Genomic DNA, 20,964 nt, shown 5'->3' with positions numbered 1-20,964 from the left:
GTCACCAGGTCTCCCCTGGCCTGGCCGCCAGTCCGCCCTCCGCCAGGATGGCCATGCCCAGCGCCACCACCTGCCGAGAGGCGTTCGCTTGCCAGGCGGCGGGCCGGGTCCAGCGGGGAACAGGGCGGGCGGGTGGCAGGCCAGGCAGGCCGCAGTCTGAACAGCTCACCACCGGAACCGGAGCCGGAAGCGCCAGGCGGGAATCGCCGGGGTTTAGGCTCCGGGAGGCGTGCGGGCCAGGGAGGGCCTGCAGCAGCCAGGCGGGCGGAGCGTGGAGCAGGGGGCTCGGGTCACCGGGGCACCAACCGGGTGACGCAGGTAGACAGCAGCAGGCTGGTGCCCCACCGGCCGGGCCACAGGCCGCGGGCAGCCCAGGGGCCCCTCCCGGGGGCCGGGGGTCGGGACCTGCCGGCAGCGGCTTGCAGCGCTTTGGCTTAACCCTCGGGTCCGGGTCCGCGGTGCTCCTCCCTCCTCAGGAGACGGGAGCGCTCCGTCCTCACGGTGACTGCGCCCCGGCCTCGGCCTCACTGCCCGCCCCCGGGAGGCCGCGTGGGCAGAGGGAGGGAGGGAAGGAAAAGCCCACCCACGGCCGCCGCCCGTCCCCGCGCCACGCGCTCCACTGCCTCCCAGACTCCCGCCGGACGCCGGCCTTCCCGTGGACTCTCACTGCCGGCCACCACGGGCCCTTTCCCGGGAAACGTCGACGAGCCCACCTGCTTCCCGCGCCTGCGCATAGCGCCCCCGGGAGCCGAGGAGCGGTCAGTGCGCATGCGCCGTCCTGGAGGCCTCCTTGAGTTTTTAATCCATTGCTGAATCTGGCCGAGACGCGCATGCGCTGCTGCAGAACTAGGTTCTCTCCCTGCAGGAGCCTGAGGCCCCTAGGGACGAGCCGGAAGTTGCTGGGCGTCGTCCCCTCCCGCTCGGCCCCGCCGGAAACCCGAGCTCCGGAAGAGAGGTTCCGGGCCGGCCGGGCCTGGCGGTGGCCGAATGGAGACCGAGACTGAGGACGAGCGATCGGCCACACACCCCACGCTGGCCTCTTCCTGGGATGCCGCGTGCGGGGCCCTGGGCCGGAGCCTCCGTGTCCGCCGAGCCCAGGACTCGGACTGGGATGAGCTGCTGGCGCCGCCTTCTTCGGGGTGCGCTGGGCCGGCGGGGCGGGTGGCGGCTCCGTGGCGGCCACGCTCCGGGGGGAGGTGTGAGGGGACTTGGGGCCCAGAGGGGAGAGAGAGCGTCCGGGCCCGGGGTCCGGGAGCCCAGCTGGGGACGGGCTGTGCGGGGAGCCGGGCAAGACCCGCGAGGGGTGGGGCCGGGGGCGGGAGGGCGGGGCGCCGGGCACGGGGCGGGGGACCTGGGCTCGGGGTTCCAGACGCTCCCGCCCTGTGTCCTCGGGTCAGCCCTGCAGGCCCCTGTCCCTCCGGCCTCCGCCTCTGTCCCCCCACGAACAGAACCCTCCTGTGGCCCAAGAGGCGGAAAAGGGTTCCCAGCCCGCATGACGGGATTGAAGGAGGTGTCCGTGATCTAGGGAGAGAGCTCGGAACCCCGATGTCCGAAATACCCGTTCCTCAGAGGAGGTGTCTCCCCGTTGTTTCCTTTCGTGTTTTTGTGTTTTTTATTTTTTATTTTTTGGCCTGGGTTGAACCTGCAACCAAGGTCCATGCCCTTGACCTGCGACCTCAGTCTCTGCGCTGATGCCCACCGGCTGAGAAGACAGGCCAGGGCTGACATGGCCATTTCTCTGTGAATCTGTGTTGAGCATGTGTTGGCTGCCTGAGGGTGTGTGACCCCAAAGGCAAATGGCAGTGAATGAGACGTCAGCCCCGGGGCCTCAAAGGGGGGGGGGGCAGCAGCGTGGGCAGGGGCCACACTGCTTGGTCTGTCCCTTTCTCCTCAGCCGGGACCTGGTGAGTCTGAAAAGGAGCCGGAAGAGCCCGGATGAAGAGCCCTGCTTCCTGTCCCTGAGCTGCGGCCCGAGTGGAGGTGAAGAAGTCGTTTCTGTTGGCATTTTAAGTTCAGCAAGAAATATGGAAGTGTACTTAGGCGAGGAGTACTGTGGCACCAGTAGGGGCAGGCGTGTTGGTAATGTGCTGGATTCCAGGTTGGTGCCTTACGCGTGGGCAGTGTCTTCTGAAGGAGGGTTTCTGGCAAGACCTCTTGCTTCTCTGACATTGGCCTCGGACTTTAGTGGGGAGCAGCCGTGGGAGTTCAGGCCTGGGGATCCTGGGGACAGTCTGGGGCAGCCCTGTTGCCTTAGCAACTGCACCCTGACGCTGGTGGAAGGGAGGTGAGCTGGTGAGGGTCCCAGCCAGCGCCTGGAAGAGGTTTCTTCTCTGTTTCCCTTAACTCACAGGGTCTGTTTCCAAACATTATCTGTCCATCAGCCTGGAACTTTGAACGTACCTTCTTGAAGGAAGCCCTTTACAAACAGCTCGGGAGCCCAACACTGCCATTCCAGCATACCTACCCTGGGGTTAGGCCTTTTTATTTCCGAGAGGAAGGGAGTGGGAGACAGAGAAGCATCAATGATGACAGAGAATCATTGATTGGCTGCCTCCTGCACGCCCCCTACTGGGGATCTAGCCCGAAACCCAGGCCTGTGCCCTTGACTGGAATCAAACCCGGGACCCTTCAGCCTGCAGGCCGATGCTCTATCCACTGAGCAAAACCAGCTAAGGCCCATTATTAGGATTTTTTTTTTCTGAGTTTTTGCAAAGATCCTGTCCTAATTTTTCTTTTATGTAACTCAAAATATGAACTGTTTTATGTACCATGCATGTTGGAAGTAGTAGATATGTTGGTTGAGCTTTACAATATGCTGTGCTAAATGATGATACATTTGTTACCAAGTTTAATTCTCTCATAAGCTGGTAAGTGGTCGGTGTAGTCTGTCCCCCCGCAGTTTCCTAGGAAGCCACCACCTCGTGCCCCACCGGGAAAACCATCTCAGGAGAAGCATTGTCCTGGAACCCCTTCTTTTTAAATGTGACCGTTCACAGTGCTCGTGTGCTCAACCAGGGTGGCTCACGGGTTGAGCTTTGACCCAGGACCCAAGAGGTCCCGGTTTGATTCCAGGTCAGGGCAAAAGCCCAAGTTGTGGGCTCGATCCCCAGTCGGGGGCGTGCAGGAAGCAGCTGATCTATGATTCTCTCATCAGTGATGTTTCTATCTCTCTCCTCTTCCTGTCTCTGAAATGAAGGGGGAAAAAATAAAAAAAAATAAATGTATCATTTTAAATAAAGTGATGAATGTCTGACATGGTTTAAAAATCAATATTTATTTTTTACTTATAGCGAGCATGGAAAGATTATTTTGTACAAAAAATTTCTAAAATTGGAGTCCGCTGCACAAGCTTGTAAAATAAAGGTAAGTCGTGACTAGATTTGAACTAAGTTGAAAACTACAGTTGATTTGTACGGTGCACGTTCATTTTATGTTGGGTTCGTCATTCTCAATGTTCTCCCTTTAAAACTGGCCCATTTATTAGCTACGGCAATGCCATGTCATGGACTAGTGTTAACACAGTTAATGCTGCTGTGCTCTTCGGCTTTGGGAAACTCAGTTAAAAATCATTTTTATTTTGATATAAAACTTACGTGCCAAGAAAACCACGAGCAGACTTGGGACCAAAATACTGAGAAAAAGACCCAGGTAGGGGAGTTGCAGACCAGGGCACCACGAAGTTAGAGAGATCTGGCCAGCTGCCTGCGGCAGGGAACGGGGCTGCAGTGAAGTGGTCAGTCTGCGGGAGGGGCCGCGAGCTGGAAACCTGGGCCCGCCTGTCCTGGGGGCTGGGAGCTGATGTCCCACCGCTGAGCCCCAGCCTCGTGGGCAGGACTGGGAGCTGAAGAAAAGAAATCCTGGGGTGGTTTCCATCCCTGCAATCCTGTGCTTGCTGTTACTTACAGATGATGGGATCGGTTATTCCAGGGTGTGGTTTTAGAGGTATATACGTGTTCATAGCTTCTGAAGCCGCTTAGGTAAGGCGATTCAGTCATTGAAAACATTTTGAGTGCCTATTGCTGCCACATACTATATTAGGCACTTAGGGATCAGCAGTCATAAAATAAACTGCAACAAAGCCCTCGTGTTAATGTTACAGCGGGCAAGACATAAGTAGGTTCAATGTGCAAAACACATTCTGTGTGATAGTGAGGAAGCCGTAGGGATTAAAAGCAGAGGGTACTGTGGGGGTGGGAATGTGGGGGTGGAAGTGCAGTGAGGTGGCGGCTTCATGGTTGATGACAGTCATGTTGGTGCCGCGGAGGGTAGATCAGCCGAGGGCTGTGTGAGCCCTGGGGTGTCTCTGAAGTTGGAAGGACGTGCAGTGCAAAGGGCCTTCCTTCAGGGAGGTGTTTGGTTCAGATGGGCTTCTTCTGGGCCAATCGTATATTAAAGTTAAAATGAGGATAATAGGGATGCATGTTTTTGAGCACTTTCTCAGTGGTGGATACTGGAAATTTTACCACTGATCGTCATCATAGCAACTACAGGAAATCCACACACGCGCACACATACACGCACACACATGCACGCACACGCACACGCACACACACGCGCGCACACACGCACATCCCCTGAGACAAGAGCAGTAGCACAGCCATCGCTGAGCGCCTGAGTCTAAATCCTCTTCCTTCCCACTGAGCGGCTGTGTTGTCCAGACCACACAGGGAACGTGTTTGGGCGACATGGGCAGCATAAAGCATGGGACACCATTCACTATGTCAGCCAACACTGCCTGGGCTCTGGCCAGCCGGCTCTGTATTAAATAGGATTAAAGCCACTCGCAGTGCATTAAGCCGTCAGATTGGAATGGTTTATCTTGGACTCCTCACCTAAGTATGTAAAACGTTATTTGACACGTGATTGTTCAGTGTGAAAAGGGCTTTTGTATTTAAATGGTTGAGTATTTTTCAGACTGTCACTATTCTAGCGAAACGTAAGTGAACTTTAGACTCTTGACGGCTTCCTGTTCCTTCGGTAACAGCAGGAAGTGACCTGCCGTGGGATTGGTGCTCCATGTGGTTACTCTCCCGAACTTCTGTTTTGTGCCAGTTGCTCTCCTTTGGTGAAAGGCCGTGTGTGTTCGTCAGTAAAGTGGTGGCGCACGTGCGGCCCGGCCCGGCGAAGCCTCCCGCCAGCTGTCCTGCTCTGGGGTCCAGGGTGGACCTGGAGAGGGTGCACACCATGGTGGCGGCCGTGGGGTCCACGCTGTCACCTGGAGCTCAGCAGCTGATGAGTATGGTCAGGCTCCAGCAGCAGGTGCGTTTTACTTCCCCACGTCAAGAAGGAAACATTAACTGTGCCAGAGCAGCCTAACCGAGTGTGCTAGTACTGATTTTAGTATTTTCTGGAGGGAAAAACCACAGTCAAGTGGTTAAAAGCCCGGACTGGGATCGGGTGGCCAGGTCGCGTCCTGGTTCCACACTCACTAGCTGTGTGACCTTGGCCAAGTGACCGTGACCTCGGTCTCCTCAGCTGGCTGGTGGCAGTCATTGCAGCTGCCTTCATGGGGGGTCGAGGACCCAATGGGACAATGCCCGGCCTGATTCTAAATTGCTGCCAACTTTCGCTCGGTCATTGCTGTTCACAGCACTATTCCCTGTTCCCTCAGCGCTGCATTCCCCTGGGGGAGCAGCTGCAGGCGGTTTTGGGGAGCGCTGCCTGCAAGCGAGTGCTGGGCCTGCGGGCCTCGGCGCCCTCGGGAGCCTGCGACGGGCCGACCTGCGCACCTGCCCCCCTCAGAGCCGGGCTGACGTCGGGACGCGGGACTGAAGACGTGAGAGCTCCCCGGGATGAGAGCTCACGGCCCCCCGGGGGAGGGCACCCCGCCCCCCTCGGAGGGTGGGGCAGTGCGCCCCAGAGCCATCCTCTCCCCGGGAGGGACCTTCAGCTCGCGGCGTCCTTCTTACCAAAGGGAGCGAGTGACAGCCCCGGGGCCCCTGCCCCCGAGCTGCTGCCCATCCTCCAGGATGTGTGCGGTCAGGTGCGCCGTCTCCGTGGGCCACAGAGCGCCGCGTGGCCGGGACACGTCCCCGCGCCCAGCGAAGGCGGCGTTGGTTCCGGGTAAGTCTTTGTAGGGTCTCGGGGTGGAGGAGGGACTGACGGGGACACAGCAGGCTGCTGGTTGCCGGCTGGTTGTCCCGCTGGCTGTTTCGTTACCATTTTCGCGGTGATTGTTGTTTGGTCTTTCACTTCACTCTTAGGATGGGAGAGCCGCCCGCCTGCTCCTACTTGGAGAAGATTCTGTCTAAGAAGCTGGAGCTGATGGAGAGGAGACTGACGGACCACCTGGACGAGCGGCTGCGCGCCCTGCAGGAGCACATCGACGGCAAGGTGGCGCTGCTGGCGCGCTCGCTGCAGAGCCCCGGCTCCCCGCCCCCGGGGCTGCCGCTCACACGCTGTGACTCTGGGGACGGACTCTCCAACGGAGAGAGATAGGCGCTCCGCGGGCGCCGTGCATGCACGTGTTTATGGCCTATTTATTACAACGCAGCCCAGAGCTCAGACCAGTGTTTCTGTCATTGGGGATCAGCATCCTACTTGCATCAAGTGACCTCAGCGTTCGTTTCCCTGTGCTTGTGACGTGACCCCGTGACCCCTAAGAGCGGATGACCTTCCCTGTGCTTGTGACGTGACCCCGTGACCCCTAAGAGCGGATGACCTTCCCTGTGCTTGTGACGTGACCCCGTGACGTGACCCCCGGTCCTCCCCTGAGAGCGGATGACCTTCCTGTGCTTGTGACGTGACCCCGTACCTGAGTGTGCGCGGGATCGGGTCAGGAGTTATTTTTGTTTGCAGAGTTGTTCGCTCTCACAGAAATGTACACAAACTTCTGTGTTTAAGTCTTTAAATATTTAAGGATTTCTAGTTCAGTTCATTAGTGTGTAATGTGAATGTATTTGAAGTATGCACTGTTTTATAAAAAGACCTTATATTTTAGGGATATGGGGAACATGGTTAGACATTTGTTTTTTCTTTTCTTAATTGTTCGTCTCAGTAAGAAACTAGTTGTGTTTGGCATTTGTAAATTAGTGTCCATTAGGGCCATTGGTTTTCGTTCGTTCTTACTGTAGCTGCAGAAGGAAAGTACAATCGAAATGGCCGCTTTGTTAGAATTATTTAGGGTGAGTGGTTGACGCAAAACGAGAGAATATTGTGCTGTCCCGCCCCCCGGAAACCGCGGGGACTCCCCTTGCCGCGCCGGGCGAGGCGTGTGGCAGCTCGCCGTCAGGAAGCTAACTGTTGCGTGTGCTGACGGTGGTGTGTTTGCATCCAAGAATGAGTGCGGCTGCTCTGGAAACAGTCCAATGGGAATAAAGTGGTGACATTCTGGACACGATGTCCCAGCACTGCTGTCTGTACAAGTCGGTGTCCACTGAGTGTTCCTCCCTCTTTCTGCTCTTCTGTTCTGTCTTCTTAACCAGGAAGAGCGGCACGTGTTCCCTACGTCATCACTGCCCCAGTGAATGTGAAAGCCCCCTCCCCCTGCCCCTCCCCCCTCCCGTCTCGGTGCTGAAGGGCCGTCACAGTCAGTCAGCACAGTCGTGCCCACTGCACGCTGCGGGCTCTCTCAGGAATGGCATCCTTGGGTGGTTTCGTCCAATTGTGAACATGATGGTGCACCTACACGCCTGGGCGGTGCAGCCTGCTGCACACCTGGCTCCGGGGTCCAGCCTGTGGGCCTGGTACACACCTGCGCAGCGTGTTCCTGTGCAGAACAACACGAGACTAAACCAAGCGCGAGAGAAAAGGATGCAATAAACAACAAACGTGAGGCTGCTGCTGGCGTAACGTGGCTGCTGTTTCATATCCAACTTTCTTTAGAGTAGAAAGAGCACACTCTAAAATAATGGTTAAAGTATAATATAGGCCCAGCCGCCATGCTCAGTGGTTGAGCTTGGACCCAGGAACCAAGAAGTCACGGTTTGATTCCCGGTCAGGGCACATGCCCAGGTTGCGGGCTTGATCCCCTGTGTAGGACTTGCAGGAGGCAGCTGATCAATGATTCTCATCATTGATGTTTCTGTGTCTCCCTCTCCCTTTCTCTCTGAAATCAATAAAAATCTTACCTTATAATAGACAAATATGCAAATTGACCGCACCTTCGCTACGCCCAAGCCACGCCCACCAGCCACGCCCACCAGGAAACCGTTGCAGGGAAGCTGGGGTGCGGCGGAGCCCAAGGCCCGGAAAGCCGCCCCAGGCTTTCCAGGCCTTGGGCGCCAGCGGGGTGCCTGCTCCGATCGCAGGAGCGAGCAGACCTGGGGGGTCGGCTCGCTCCTGTGATCGGGTCGCAGGGACGCTGGGTGCAGCCAAGCCCAAGGCCACCGCCCAGGGCCAAGCCGGGACCCTGAAAGAAGGTAGAAGGCGGTGGCCACAGCCAAGGTCTGGGTTCCCGGTGCCGGCAGAAAACTGGTGCAGGCAGCCAGGTGAATGAAGGTCTATTGCACGAATCTTCGTGCAAACGGGCTACTAGTCCTATATAATAAAAGCCTAATATGCTAAGTGTCCGGTTGTCTGGTTGGCCGTGCAACCAATTAAAGCGTAGTATGCTAATGTATGCTAAGGCCTCTCAACCACTCGCTATGACATGCACTGACCACCAGGGGAGAGATGCTCCGACTGGTAGGTTAGCTTGCTGCTGGGGTCCGGCTGATCAGGACTGAGCAAGATAGGCCAGACATACCTGGAGCCCTCCCGCAGTCCCTCCCCAGCTGGCCAACCTCCCTCTCCAACCCCGATTGTGCACCAGTGGGGTCCCTCAACCTGGCCTGTGCCCTCTCACAATCCGGGACCCCTCGGGGGATGTCAGAGAGCCAGTTTCAGCCCGACAGCGGAACGACTGGTTGCTATGACACGCACTGACCACCAGGGGGCAGACGCTCAATGCAGGAGCTGCCCCCTGGTGGTCAGTGCATTCCCACAGGGGGAGCACTGCTCAGCCAGAAGCCAGGCTCATGGCTGGTGAGCACAGTGGTGGTGATGGGAGCCTCTCCCACCTCCACAGCTGGCAGTTGGACATCCCCTGAAGGCTCCTGGACTGTGAGAGGGTGCAGGCTGGGCTGTAGGACCCACCCACCTTGAGTGCACGAATTTTGTGCACTGGGCCTCTAGTATATTAAATAAACAAGTATTCTATATAATAAAAGCATAATATGCAAATCAACCAAACAGTGGAACGACCAGTCGCTATGACGCACACTGACCCCCAGGGGGCAGATGCTCAATGTGGGAGCTGCCCCCTGGTGGTCAGTGCGCTCCCACAGGGGGAGCACCGCTCAGCCAGAAGCCAGGCTCACAGCTGGTGAGCGCAGCGGCGGTGGTGGGAGCCTCTCCTCCCTCCGCTGCAGGCAGGCGATAAGGAGCGAAGGGTTCTGGACTGGGAGAGCCCCAGACTGCAAGAGGGATGTCTGACTGCGGGCTTAGGCCCAACCCCCAGGGGGAGTGGGCTTAAGCCAGCAGGCAGACATCCCCCAAGGGGTCCCAGACTGCGAGAGGGAGCAGGCCAGGCTGAGGGGACCCCAGTGCACGAATTTCGTGCACCGGGCCTCTAGTATATTAAATAAATAAGTATAGTGTAATAAATACATCAATTGGTAACATAGTCATTATCAAGTACTATGTATGTACTGTACATAGTCATGTGCTGTAGTTTTACACACCTGGAAAAGCAGGTTTGTTTACACCAGCATCACCACAAATGTAAATAAAGAAAACGTCATGCCATCAGCTTCATTATCATCTAGATCACCATTTAACATGCGGTCCATTGATTATCTTTTTTAGAGAAAGTGGAGGGAGGGGGAGAGAGACAGAGAGAAACATTGATGTGAAAGAGACGCATCGATTGGTTGCCAACTGAGGCCGGGGAGTAAGCCTGCAACCGAGGTTCATGCCCTTGACACAGTCGAACCTGGGACCCTTTAGTCCACGGGCCCGTGCTCTAACCACTAAGTCAAACCAGCGAGGGCTAGCACTGAGCTTTTAAGCAGTAAGAGTTTTTAGCCTCCCCACATTTCTGTCTTTTAATTGTAAAATTGAAATCTTAAACTTGCTTTTGGTCAACAATCAAATTCTGAAAATAAGGGGAAATACAACCTGGAAAGGTAAAAACTTAAAGAGTTAAGTGATTCAAAATAGTATTTCTGCTTCCTGGGGGCTGAGCTCTAAGTACAATGGAGCAGAATTCAGAACCTGAGGGCGGAGCCGGGGCAGAGCGGTGATGTCACAGCCCGTGGCGCGGAAGGTGGAGCTGGGCCATGGCTGGGCCTCTAAAGTGAGCTCTTCAGTCTCGGACCGAACTCCTCACAGGATGAATCGATAGCTCCCTCCTCCTCCAGTGCAGGCTCGACCCTCCCCGGCCTTTTACTCCGTAAGGTCCAGTGTGGTACCACACGATGGGTTTGATCAAATAACTTCTTTCCTAAGGTCTTTAAACACATTTTTTTTCTAGTTGGCTGCTAGCCCTACCTGAGGTTTACCTGTACCAAGGATGCTTGACAGTCATGTTGTTGTTTAAACATTTTTTTATTGATTTCTGAGAAGAAGGGAGAGGGAGAGAGAGAGAAACATCAAGAGAATCATCCATCAGCTGCCCCCTAGTGGGAACTGAGCCCACTTCCCAGGCATGAGCCCCGACCTGGAGTCAACCATTGAACCCATTCAAGGGATGACCCTCAACAGCTGAGCCACACCGCTCGGGCAGCAGTCATACTGCTTCCTGGGTCACATTCTCATGTCAGTGTTAAATTAAACCAATTGCTTATTCCAGCCAAATGGAATTTCCTGGGAAGATTTGGGAGGAAAGAGGGCAGGAAGGCCCATGCTCTCCTAGTGACCAGGGCGCCTACAATCCCCTTAAGCCATGAGGCGGCACGACAATTGTCAGAGGACAAGTAAAGGAAGGCCTTTTTCCGGAAAACAGCACGGCAAGTGGCTTTGCTTGTGCTGAGCTGGGGAGCATGGCAGTTGGGGAAGAGCCAGGTCCTTAGTCATGTTCTCGGGACAGTTTGTTTGACGAGCAGCCAGGGGCAGTCTGGACTCTCAGCGAGGGTGTTTCACGAGACCCAGGCGCTGGGGGTGAAACCACGTGCTCCCGTGCGGCCTGCTGGGTACTCACCGCTAGCTGCACATTACCGCCTGCGAGAGGGAGAGAAAGCCCTTCCCGCCGTCTCTCCTGTTTCCTTCCTTCTGCCCGCATTTCAGTCCCTTTTCATCCGCGAACAAAGCCTCTACCCCCCCGTGGCCGGGCGGCTGGGCCCTCGGCCTCCCTGGGAGACCGTCCGTGTTTTACAGGCAGGAGGCTCTGTGGTGGGGCTTCCTTCTTCCTTCCCGGGAGGGCACGGAGGCTGCGCCGGGCTGTGGGCAGGGAGCCACAGTCCCACCCTGCACCGCTCTGCCCAGGCGCCTGTAAGATGTTTGACATCAAGATTATGACCGCCATCGGGGTTGGCTTGCTGATCGCCATAGTCCTGCTGATGTTCTGTGTCACCAGCCTTCTCTTCAAACTGACCGGCATATTGAAGTAAGTGACGTGGTAAGAGTGCCCGCCCTCTCTCGCACGGGCCCCTGGGCCGAGCCGGAGCCGGGCCGCCCTGCCCTGGGCCGCCCCCTGGGGGTCAGGCACGGGGCAGCTGGGAGAAGGCAGAGGCAGGTGAGCACGGAATCCTGGCCGCTTCCCCGCGGGGCCGGGCTGCGAGCTCGCAGGGAGGTTCCCGGCGGGCGGCTAGGGTCAGCGGTGTCTGCTGCCCGGGGCCTCGGGGAGCTGCCCCTCCGCGGGGACTCACTGGCCGGCCCTGCCTGTGTCCCGGGCGCTGCAGATGGACGACCGCGGGGCAGGCGCGCGCCTCTGCCTCAGTTCCCCCAGAGGCCGGGCTCGCTTGGTCTCCCCTGCCCGGGCCCAGAGCTCCCGGGGTTCCCTCCTCCATTGCCGTGGCCTTGGGACAGGGAGGTGCCTGGAGGAGTGGGGAGCGGAGCTGTCGAAGATCCAGGGGACAGAAGAGGGAGGGGAGCTCAGACAGGTCATTCAGTTGTGGGGAGAGGACCCTTCAAATGTGGGAGGTTCGCTGTCCGAAGCCGGGGCGCTCCGTTCTAGGGAGGGAGGCCGTGCACTCGGTCAATTCCAGAACCCGGCAGCTGACGGGCGCCTGCCCCACCCGGGCTCCGCACTTGGGGTGTTAGCGCCCGGGGCACCGCACGGGCAGCCCCGCTCCCCGTGCTGGATCTGAGCTGGCGTTGCTGGCGTCTTGGAGAGCACGTGGCACGGGAGCCTGGGCCAGGGCAGAGCTTTCCTCGCAGCTGGGCCCCCCAGACCTCCGTTCCGACGCGGCCACGGATGGGCCGAGAGGTTTCTAACCCCTCCTGTGTCTGTCTCTCCTTAAGAGCTCCAAAGCTACCGGTGTGTTTGGTCTTAAAAAGTTACCCGTCCACGGTCACCAGGGACAAGATCACCGCGGCCTCGTCCATCACCGCCGGCTGCTACCCCGGCCTCCAGCTCTTCGACGAGTGTCAGCTGTGTGCCGACACCAAGTCCCTGCCGCCCGGCTTCTGCGACGTGAGCGAGGGGCTCTGACGCGGCGGGCACGGCGCCCGCAGGAGCGACCTTTCTTAGCAGAATGTTTTATTCGAGATGTTTTATCGTGTTCCCTTGTTATGTGCTACAGGATGTTCGTGTGCTTTTGAATAAACGCAGAATTGAAAGAACCCTCTAGCCTTGGGGACGTTTGATGTCGTTCGTGATCCATGTACTTGAACTTGTGCACCACCCACCTGGGGACGTGGAGCAACCGGCTTGTGATGTCGCGTTGCAGCGTCAGGCGGGCGAGAGTAAGGACGAAAAAGGCACGTGGACGATGTGACAGGAGGGCAGCGTTGTGCTGGGTGTTTGGGATTAACACCAAAAGCATCAGAAAACTGATTTTAGACGAACGCTTCCCAGCAGCCTCAGCGACAGGGAACCACGTCTCCGAACGAGACAAACGTTTCCGGCGGAAAGTCCTGCTTGGGTTTGGTTGCGTGGCGCGCGCCTCTGAGACCCGGGAACCTCTGAGACCCGGGAACCGACGCCTTCCGTTTGGACTCGACAAGGACTCAGGACAGATTCCCAGCCTTGGCCCCTGCTGACTGGAGGGCCTGCTGTCCGTCCAGGCGTCTGTCTCTCCTGACCTGGAGCCAGACACTGGCTCTGGAGGGACAGGGTTTCCGGAGGGGGACCCTCCCCTGGCAGCACGGGCTCCTCACAGCAGGTCCGGGTCAGCAGGAGGGGAAGGGAAGGGGAGAGTCCTGGGCAGGGCAGGGGGAGCTGTGGACGAGGCAGAGATGAAACCTGGGCCAGGTAAGGGGCTCCCGGGCTCACCCCCGGGCCTGGGACCAGCTGCTCGCTGCCAGCGGAGATGCGATCCGAGTCCTAACGTGCAGACTTCACCGCCCACGCAGGGAAGCCAACACGCTCCACTCTCGCTGGCAAACGCTCCCTGTGAGACAGCTGTGACACTACTGCCCGATTCTGTTTCCTTCCCGACACGTGTGGGAGGAGCGAGCCCTGGCTTTCCACCACCTGCATGTATGTGCGTCCGTGGTCCGTGCTGAGCGTGGTGCCGTGGCTGCCACCTGGGAGGCGTTTTCTAAATCCGTGAAGACACTGCACACCGGAAGCTGTAAAACTTAACGGACGGGGTCAACTTGAGGTGAGAGAGCTCCCGAGAAGGACGAAGGAAACACCTGTAGCTACGCCGCCGTGAACGCCTCAAACGAGGGAAGACCCGGAAGGTGGCTGCCGTGTCCCTGCACAGGAGCAAGTGGAGCAGGTTCCCACGCAGAGACCCCAGGAAAATAAAGCACTTCCTTCACTTCCGTGGTTTCCAAAATGGACGCATTTAATTTCAGAGGCAAATACATCACCTTCAGCACATGCAACAGTTACACTTCCCGACGATGCGGCCGGCACCGAGCACTGCCACCTCCTCGCCACACGCCTCGCGCGCAGTGCGAGCCCCGTCGCCTCCCCAGCCCAGGGCGCGGGGCAGCGGCACCAGCGGGCAGGGGAGTCCGTGCTTTGTGGTGGATGGAGATCAAACAAGGTAACGCCCTCGCTTCCCGTCCCACACAAATCTACAGCGACAGCCTCCACGGAGCGGCGCCGCTGTCCTGCCCCGTCCCCGCTACACGAGGGAGCCAGCACCACGGCCGTCCGGTCCGCAGAGGCCGCCGGCCCTGTTCTCAGGGCGGCAACGCCAGTGCAAGTCCACGGCCCAGAGGTTCCGACTTCGCAAGAGAATCAAAGAGAAAACAGTCACCAAGTCCTCTGAGCGCCGTTCCTCTCCCTCCCACGATGAGGAAATAAGGCCTTTCATGGACAAACACACAGTTCAGTCACACACCGCAGGGAAGTCCTTCACCATCTTCAACACCTACACACCACCGCGGGACACAGATCTCTGAGAGCGAACTCTGCACACAAACCAACTCCTGACCCGATCCCGCCCACACTCAGGCACAGGGTCACGTCACGGGGTCACGTCACAAGCACAGGGAAGGTCATCCGCTCTCAGGGGAGGCCCGGGGGTCACGTCACGGGGTCACGTCACAAGCACAGGGAAGGTCATCCGCTCTTAGGGGTCACGGGGTCACGTCACAAGCACAGGGAAGGTCATCCGCTCTCAGGGGTCACGGGGTCACGTCACAAGCACAGGGAAACGAACGCTGAGGTCACTTGATGCAAGTAGGATGCTGATCCCCAATGACAGAAACACTGGTCTGAGCTTTGGGCTGCGTTGTAATAAATAGGCCATAAATACGTGCATGCACGGCGCCCGCGGAGCGCCTATCTCTCTCCGTTGGAGAGTCCGTCCCCAGAGTCACAGCGTGTGAGCGGCAGCCCCGGGGGCGGGGAGCCGGGGCTCTGCAGCGAGCGCGCCAGCAGCGCCACCTTGCCGTCGATGTGCTCCTGCAGGGCGCGCAGCCGCTCGTCCAGGTGGTCCGTCAGTCTCCTCTCCATCAGCTCCAGCTTCTTAGACAGAATCTTCTCCAAGTAGGAGCAGGCGGGCGGCTCTCCCATCCTAAGAGTGAAGTGAAAGACCAAACAACAATCACCGCGAAAATGGTAACGAAACAGCCAGCGGGACAACCAGCCGGCAACCAGCAGCCTGCTGTGTCCCCGTCAGTGCCTCCTCCGCCCCAGACCCCACGGAAGACTTACCCGGCACCAACGCCGCCTTCGCTGGGCGCGGGGACGTGTCCCGGCCACGCGGCGCTCTGTGGCCCACGGAGACGGCGCACCTGACCGCACACATCCTGGAGGATGGGCAGCAGCTCGGGGGCAGGGGCCCCGGGGCTGTCACTCGCTCTCTTTGGTAAGAAGGACGCCGCGAGCTGAAGGTCCCTCCCGGGGAGAGGATGGCTCTGGGGCGCAATGTCCCACCCTCCGAGGGGGGCGGGGTGCCCTCCCCCGGGGGGCCGTGAGCTCTCATCCCGGGGAGCTTTCACGTCTTCAGTCCCGCGTCCCGACGTCAGCCCGGCTCTGAGGGGGGCAGGTGCGCAGGTCGGCCCGTCGCAGGCTCCCGAGGGCGCCGAGGCCCGCAGGCCCAGCACTCGCTTGCAGGCAGCGCTCCCCAAAACCGCCTGCAGCTGCTCCCCCAGGGGAATGCAGCGCTGAGGGAACAGGGAATAGTGCTGTGAACAGCAATGACCGAGCGAAAGTTGGCAGCAATTTAGAATCAGGCCGGGCATTGTCCCATTGGGTCCTCGACCCCCCATGAAGGCAGCTGCAATGACCGCCACCAGCCAGCTGAGGAGACCGAGGTCACGGTCACTTGGCCAAGGTCACACAGCTAGTGAGTGTGGAACCAGGACGCGACCTGGCCACCCGATCCCAGTCCGGGCTTTTAACCACTTGACTGTGGTTTTTCCTCCAGAAAATACTAAATTCAGTACTAGCACTCAGTTAGGCTGCTCTGGCACAGTTAATGTTTCCTTCTTGACGTGGGGAAGTAAAACGCACCTGCTGCTGGAGCCTGACCATACTCATCAGCTGCTGAGCTCCAGGTGACAGCGTGGACCCCACGGCCGCCACCATGGTGTGCACCCTCTCCAGGTCCACCCTGGACCCCAGAGCAGGACAGCTGGCGGGAGGCTTCGCCGGGCCGGGCCGCACGTGCGCCACCACTTTACTGACGAACACACACGGCCTTTCACCAAAGGAGAGCAACTGGCACAAAACAGAAGTTCGGGAGAGTAACCACATGGAGCACCAATCCCACGGCAGGTCACTTCCTGCTGTTACCGAAGGAACAGGAAGCCGTCAAGAGTCTAAAGTTCACTTACGTTTCGCTAGAATAGTGACAGTCTGAAAAATACTCAACCATTTAAATACAAAAGCCCTTTTCACACTGAACAATCACGTGTCAAATAACGTTTTACATACTTAGGTGAGGAGTCCAAGATAAACCATTCCAATCTGACGGCTTAATGCACTGCGAGTGGCTTTAATCCTATTTAATACAGAGCCGGCTGGCCAGAGCCCAGGCAGTGTTGGCTGACATAGTGAATGGTGTCCCATGCTGTATGCTGCCCATGTCGCCCAAACACGTTCCCTGTGTGGTCTGGACAACACAGCCGCTCAGTGGGAAGGAAGAGGATTTAGACTCAGGCGCTCAGCGATGGCTCTGCTACTGCTCCTGTCTCGGGTGTGTGCGTGTGTGTGTGCGCGCGCGTGTGTGCGTGTGCGTGTGTGCGCGCGCGTGTGTGTGCGTGTGTGCATATGTGTGTGCGCGTGTGTATGTATGTGCGTGTGTGTGTGTGTGCGTGCATGTGCGCGAGTGTGCGCGTGCATGTGGATTTCCTGTGGTTGCTATGATGACGATCAGTAGTAAAATTTCCAGTATCCACCACTGAGAAAGTGCTCAAAAACATGCATCCCTATTATCCTCATTTTAACTTTAATATACGATTGACCCAGAAGAAGCCCATCTGAACCAAACACCTCTCTGAAGGAAGGCCCTTTGCACTGCACGTCCTTCCAGCTTCCGAGACACCCCAGGGCTCACACAGCCTTCGGCTGATCTACTCTCCGAGGCACCAACGGGACTGTCATCAACCATGAAGCCGCCACCTCACTGCACTTCCACACCCACATTCCCACCTCCACAGTACCCTCTGCTTTTAATCCCTACGGCTTCCTCACTATCTCACAGAATGTGTTTTGCACATTGAACCTACTTATGTCTTGCCCGCTGTATCATTAACACGAGGGCTTTGTTGTAATTTATTTTATGACTGCTGATCCCTAAGTGCCTAATATAGTATGTGGCAGCAATAGGCACTCAAAATGTTTTCAATGACTGAATCGCCTTACCTAAGCGGCTTCAGAAGCTTTGAACACGTATATACCTCTAAAACCACACCCTGGAATAACCGATCCCATCATCTGTCAGTAACAGCAAGCACAGGATTGCAGGGATGGAAACCACCCCAGGATTTCTTTTCTTCAGCTCCCAGTCCTGCCCACGAGGCTGGGGCTCAGCGGTGGGACATCAGCTCCCAGCCCCCAGGACAGGCGGGCCCAGGTTTCCAGCTCGCGGCCCCTCCCGCAGACTGACCACTTCACTGCAGCCCCGTTCCCTGCCGCAGGCAGCTGGCCAGATCTCTCTAACTTCGTGGTGCCCTGGTCTGCAACTCCCAACCTGGGTCTTTTCTCAGTATTTTGGTCCCAAGTCTGCTTGTGGTTTTCTTGGCACGTAAGTTTTACATCAAAATAAAAATGATTTTTAACTGAGTTTCCCAAAGCCGAAGAGCACAGCAGCATTAACTGTGTTAACACTAGTCCATGACATGGCATTGCCGTAGCTAATAAATGGGCCAGTTTTAAAGGGAGAACATTGAGAATTACGAACCCAACATAAAATGAACGTGCACCGTACAAATCAACTGTAGTTTTCAACTTAGTTCAAATCTAGTCACGACTTACCTTTATTTTACAAGCTTGTGCAGCGGACTCCAATTTTAGAAATTTTTTGTACAAAATAATCTTTCCATGCTCACTATAAGTAAAAAATAAAAATTGATTTTTAAACAATGTCAGACATTTATCACTTTATTTAAAATGATACATTTTTATTTTTTTATTTCCCCCCCCCCTTCATTTCAGAGAGAGGAAGAGGAGAGAGATAGAAATCACTGATGAGAGAATCATAGATCAGCTGCTTCCTGCACGCCCCCGACTGGGGATCGAGCCCACAACTTGGGCTTTTGCCCTGACCTGGAATCAAACCGGGACCTCTTGGGTCCTGGGTCAAAGCTCAACCCGTGAGCCACCCTGGTTGAGCACACGAGCACTGTGAACGGTCACATTTAAAAAGAAGGGGTTCCAGGACAATGCTTCTCCTGAGATGGTTTTCCCCGTGGGGCACGAGGTGGTGGCTTCCTAGGAAACTGCGGGGGGACAGACTACACCGACCACTTACCAGCTTATGAGAGAATTAAACTTGGTAACAAATGTATCATCATTTAGCACAGCATATTGTAAAGCTCAACCAACATATCTACTACTTCCAACATGCATGGTACATAAAACAGTTCATATTTTGAGTTACATAAAAGAAAAATTAGGACAGGATCTTTGCAAAAACTCAGAAAAAAAAATCCTAATAATGGGCCTTAGCTGGTTTTGCTCAGTGGATAGAGCATCGGCCTGCAGGCTGAAGGGTCCCGGGTTTGATTCCAGCCAAGGGCACAGGCCTGGGTTTCGGGCTAGATCCCCAGTAGGGGGCGTGCAGGAGGCAGCCAATCAATGATTCTCTCTCATCATTGATGCTTCTCTGTCTCCCACTCCCTTCCTCTCGGAAATAAAAAGGCCTAACCCCAGGGTAGGTATGCTGGAATGGCAGTGTTGGGCTCCCACACTGTTTGTAAAGGGCTTCCTTCAAGAAGGTACGTTCAAAGTTCCAGGCTGATGGACAGATAATGTTTGGAAACAGACCCTGTGAGTTAAGGGGAACAGAGAAGAAACCTCTTCCAGGCGCTGGCTGGGACCCTCACCAGCTCACCTCCCTTCCACCAGCGTCAGGGTCCAGTTGCTAAGGCAACAGGGCTGCCCCAGACTGTCCCCAGGATCCCCAAGGCCTGAACTCCCACGGCTGCTCCCCACTAAAGTCCGAGGCCAATGTCAGAGAAGCAAGAGGTCTTGCCAGAAACCCTCCTTCAGAAGACACTGCCCACGCGTAAGGCACCAACCTGGAATCCAGCACATTACCAACACGCCTGCCCCTACTGGTGCCACAGTACTCCTCGCCTAAGTACACTTCCATATTTCTTGCTGAACTTAAAATGCCAACAGAAACGACTTCTTCACCTCCACTCGGGCCGCAGCTCAGGGACAGGAAGCAGGGCTCTTCATCCGGGCTCTTCCGGCTCCTTTTCAGACTCACCAGGTCCCGGCTGAGGAGAAAGGGACAGACCAAGCAGTGTGGCCCCTGCCCACGCTGCTGCCCCACCGATGAGGCCCCGGGGCTGACGTCTCATTCACTGCCATTTGCCTTTGGGGTCACACACCCTCCAAGCAGCCAACACATGCTCAACACAGATTCACAGAGAAATGGCCATGTCAGCCCTGGCCTGTCTTCTCAGCCGGTGGGCATCAGCGCAGAGACTGAGGTCGCAGGTCAAGGGCATGGACCTTGGTTGCAGGTTCAACCCAGGCCAAAAAATAAAAAAATACAAAAAACACGAAAGGAAACAATGGGGAGACACCTCCTCTGAGGAACGGGTATTTCGGACATCGGGGTTCCGAGCTCTCTCCCTAGATCACGGACACCTTCTTCAATCCCGTCATGCGGGCTGGGAACCCTTTTCCGCCTCTTGGGCCACAGGAGGGTTCTGTTCGTTGGGGGCCAGAGGCGGAGGCCGGGGGGTGGGGGGTGGACAGGGGCCTGCAGGGCTGACCCGAGGACACAGGGCGGGAGCGTCTGGAACCCCGAGTCCAGGTCCCCCGCCCCGTGCCCGGCGCCCCGCGCGCAGCCGCCCGCCCTCCCGCCCCGGCCCCACCCCTCGCGGGTCCTGCCCGGCTCCCCGCACAGCCCGTCCCCAGCTGGGCTCCCGGACCCCGGGCCCGGACGCTCTCCCCTCTGGGCCCCAAGTCCCCTCACACCTCCCCCGGGAGCGTGGCCGCCACGGAGCCGCCACCCGCCCCGCCGGCCCAGCGCACCCCGAAGAAGGCGGCGCCAGCAGCTCATCCCAGTCCGAGTCCTGGGCTCGGCGGACACGGAGGCTCCGGCCCAGGGCCCCGCACGCGGCATCCCAGGAAGAGGCCAGCGTGGGGTGTGTGGCCGATCGCTCGTCCTCAGTCTCGGTCTCCATTCGGCCACCGCCAGGCCGGGCCGGCCCGGAACCTCTCTTCCGGAGCTCCGGTTTCCGGCGGGGCCGAGCGGGAGGGGACGACGCCCAGCAACTTCCGGCTGGGCCGGCTGCCAACCCAGCAGCCGCGGCCTCGGGCTCCTCGGGGGCGAGAACCAGTTCGGTAGCAGCGCGGGCGCGTGCCGGCTGCCCACGCGCGGCGTGAAGGCGCCGCTGACGGTTACGCTGCCCTCCCACCTGTCAATCAGGTCAGGGACGGGCAGCGGAGCCCGGCGGCCGGGCTGTCCGTTCCGCGCCGACTCCCGGACTTGCAGTCACTGAACTCCCCAAGGCCGCAGGGGGAGCGGTGCAGTCTCCGGGGTGACTCGCCGGGGGCGGGGACTTCACCGCCACCAGCGCGGGGCCCAGACCCCGAGGCCCGGCAGGGAGGACGACTAACCGAAGACTGCCCTCTCTGGCCCGTTCGATGTCCTGGCGTTGGGGGCCGCATCGCCGCGCCTCCCGGCCCGAAGGGCGCACCGGCACCGCAGGGCACCGCGGGCACCGCACGCCGACGGCCGACGCCTCGGGTCCCTCGGGTTCAGACGCGCCTCTTCTTGCCCCGCGGCGCCGGGCCGA

At 57.9% G+C, this 20,964-nt stretch overlaps 3 protein-coding genes across 8 annotated transcripts; 2 read left to right on the top strand and 1 right to left on the bottom strand.

Annotated features, from left to right (window-relative positions):
• The first annotated feature begins 893 nt into the window (after nt 1-893).
• Nucleotides 894-7,334, top strand: LOC129152042 (ATPase PAAT-like). Of its 3 annotated transcripts, XM_054729101.1 has the most exons (7): nt 895-1,139; nt 1,895-2,098; nt 3,291-3,363; nt 5,053-5,259; nt 5,612-5,776; nt 5,915-6,063; nt 6,204-7,334. In XM_054729101.1, the coding sequence occupies exons 1-7, from the start codon at nt 988-990 to the stop codon at nt 6,436-6,438; spliced, it is 1,185 nt and encodes a 394-aa protein (XP_054585076.1). In that variant the 5' UTR covers nt 895-987; the 3' UTR covers nt 6,439-7,334. The 3 variants fall into 3 exon arrangements, with proteins under 3 accessions (XP_054585077.1, XP_054585076.1, XP_054585075.1); XM_054729100.1 differs by having other exon boundaries at nt 5,612-6,063; XM_054729102.1 differs by lacking the exon at nt 5,053-5,259 and having other exon boundaries at nt 894-1,139; nt 5,612-6,063.
• Nucleotides 7,335-10,223: 2,889 nt separating this feature from the next.
• On the top strand, nt 10,224-12,709 carry LOC114229731 (protein FAM24A-like). Its single transcript, XM_028138894.2, has 3 exons — nt 10,224-10,372; nt 11,404-11,524; nt 12,382-12,709. Exons 2-3 carry the CDS (start codon nt 11,415-11,417, stop codon nt 12,569-12,571), a joined length of 300 nt encoding a protein of 99 aa, XP_027994695.1. The 5' UTR covers nt 10,224-10,372; nt 11,404-11,414; the 3' UTR covers nt 12,572-12,709.
• A 2,046-nt stretch (nt 12,710-14,755) lies between these two features.
• LOC103304694 (ATPase PAAT) lies at nt 14,756-20,354 on the bottom strand. 4 transcript variants are annotated; one of them, XM_054729098.1, is made up of 7 exons: nt 20,198-20,354; nt 19,228-19,431; nt 17,963-18,035; nt 15,998-16,204; nt 15,484-15,648; nt 15,197-15,345; nt 14,756-15,056 (listed from the first exon to the last, which is right to left on the bottom strand). In XM_054729098.1, the coding sequence occupies exons 1-7, from the start codon at nt 20,347-20,349 to the stop codon at nt 14,822-14,824; spliced, it is 1,185 nt and encodes a 394-aa protein (XP_054585073.1). In that variant the 5' UTR covers nt 20,350-20,354; the 3' UTR covers nt 14,756-14,821. The 4 variants fall into 4 exon arrangements, with proteins under 4 accessions (XP_054585073.1, XP_054585071.1, XP_054585072.1 ...); XM_054729096.1 differs by having other exon boundaries at nt 15,197-15,648; XM_054729097.1 differs by lacking the exon at nt 20,198-20,354 and adding an exon at nt 19,744-19,832 and having other exon boundaries at nt 15,197-15,648.
• Nucleotides 20,355-20,964: the final 610 nt, after the last annotated feature.

Source organism: Eptesicus fuscus, chromosome 17, assembly GCF_027574615.1.
Source record: "Eptesicus fuscus isolate TK198812 chromosome 17, DD_ASM_mEF_20220401, whole genome shotgun sequence".
In the NCBI taxonomy this organism is placed as follows: Eukaryota; Metazoa; Chordata; class Mammalia; order Chiroptera; family Vespertilionidae; genus Eptesicus; species Eptesicus fuscus.
Note: the sequence above shows the minus strand (reverse complement) of the source record. Positions and strands in the feature narration are given on the sequence as shown.

What these genes read in the sequence shown, in the direction of transcription:
- LOC114229731 (XM_028138894.2), top strand. Translation starts at nt 11,415, where the DNA reads ATGTTTGACATCAAGATTATGACCGCCATCGGGGTTGGCTTGCTGATC. An exon ending in AAACTGACCGGCATATTGAA is followed by an intron (nt 11,525 to 12,381) that starts GTAAGTGACGTG and finishes TCTCTCCTTAAG; the next exon opens with AGCTCCAAAGCTACCGGTGT.
- LOC129152042 (XM_054729100.1), top strand. Translation starts at nt 988, where the DNA reads ATGGAGACCGAGACTGAGGACGAGCGATCGGCCACACACCCCACGCTG. An exon ending in CACAAGCTTGTAAAATAAAG is followed by an intron (nt 3,364 to 5,052) that starts GTAAGTCGTGAC and finishes GTTTTGTGCCAG; the next exon opens with TTGCTCTCCTTTGGTGAAAG. An exon ending in GAAGGCGGCGTTGGTTCCGG is followed by an intron (nt 6,064 to 6,203) that starts GTAAGTCTTTGT and finishes CTTCACTCTTAG; the next exon opens with GATGGGAGAGCCGCCCGCCT.
- LOC103304694 (XM_054729096.1), bottom strand. Translation starts at nt 20,349, where the DNA reads ATGGAGACCGAGACTGAGGACGAGCGATCGGCCACACACCCCACGCTG. An exon ending in CTGGCGCCGCCTTCTTCGGG is followed by an intron (nt 19,432 to 20,197) that starts GTGCGCTGGGCC and finishes CTTTCTCCTCAG; the next exon opens with CCGGGACCTGGTGAGTCTGA. An exon ending in GGTAATGTGCTGGATTCCAG is followed by an intron (nt 18,036 to 19,227) that starts GTTGGTGCCTTA and finishes TTTTACTTATAG; the next exon opens with TGAGCATGGAAAGATTATTT.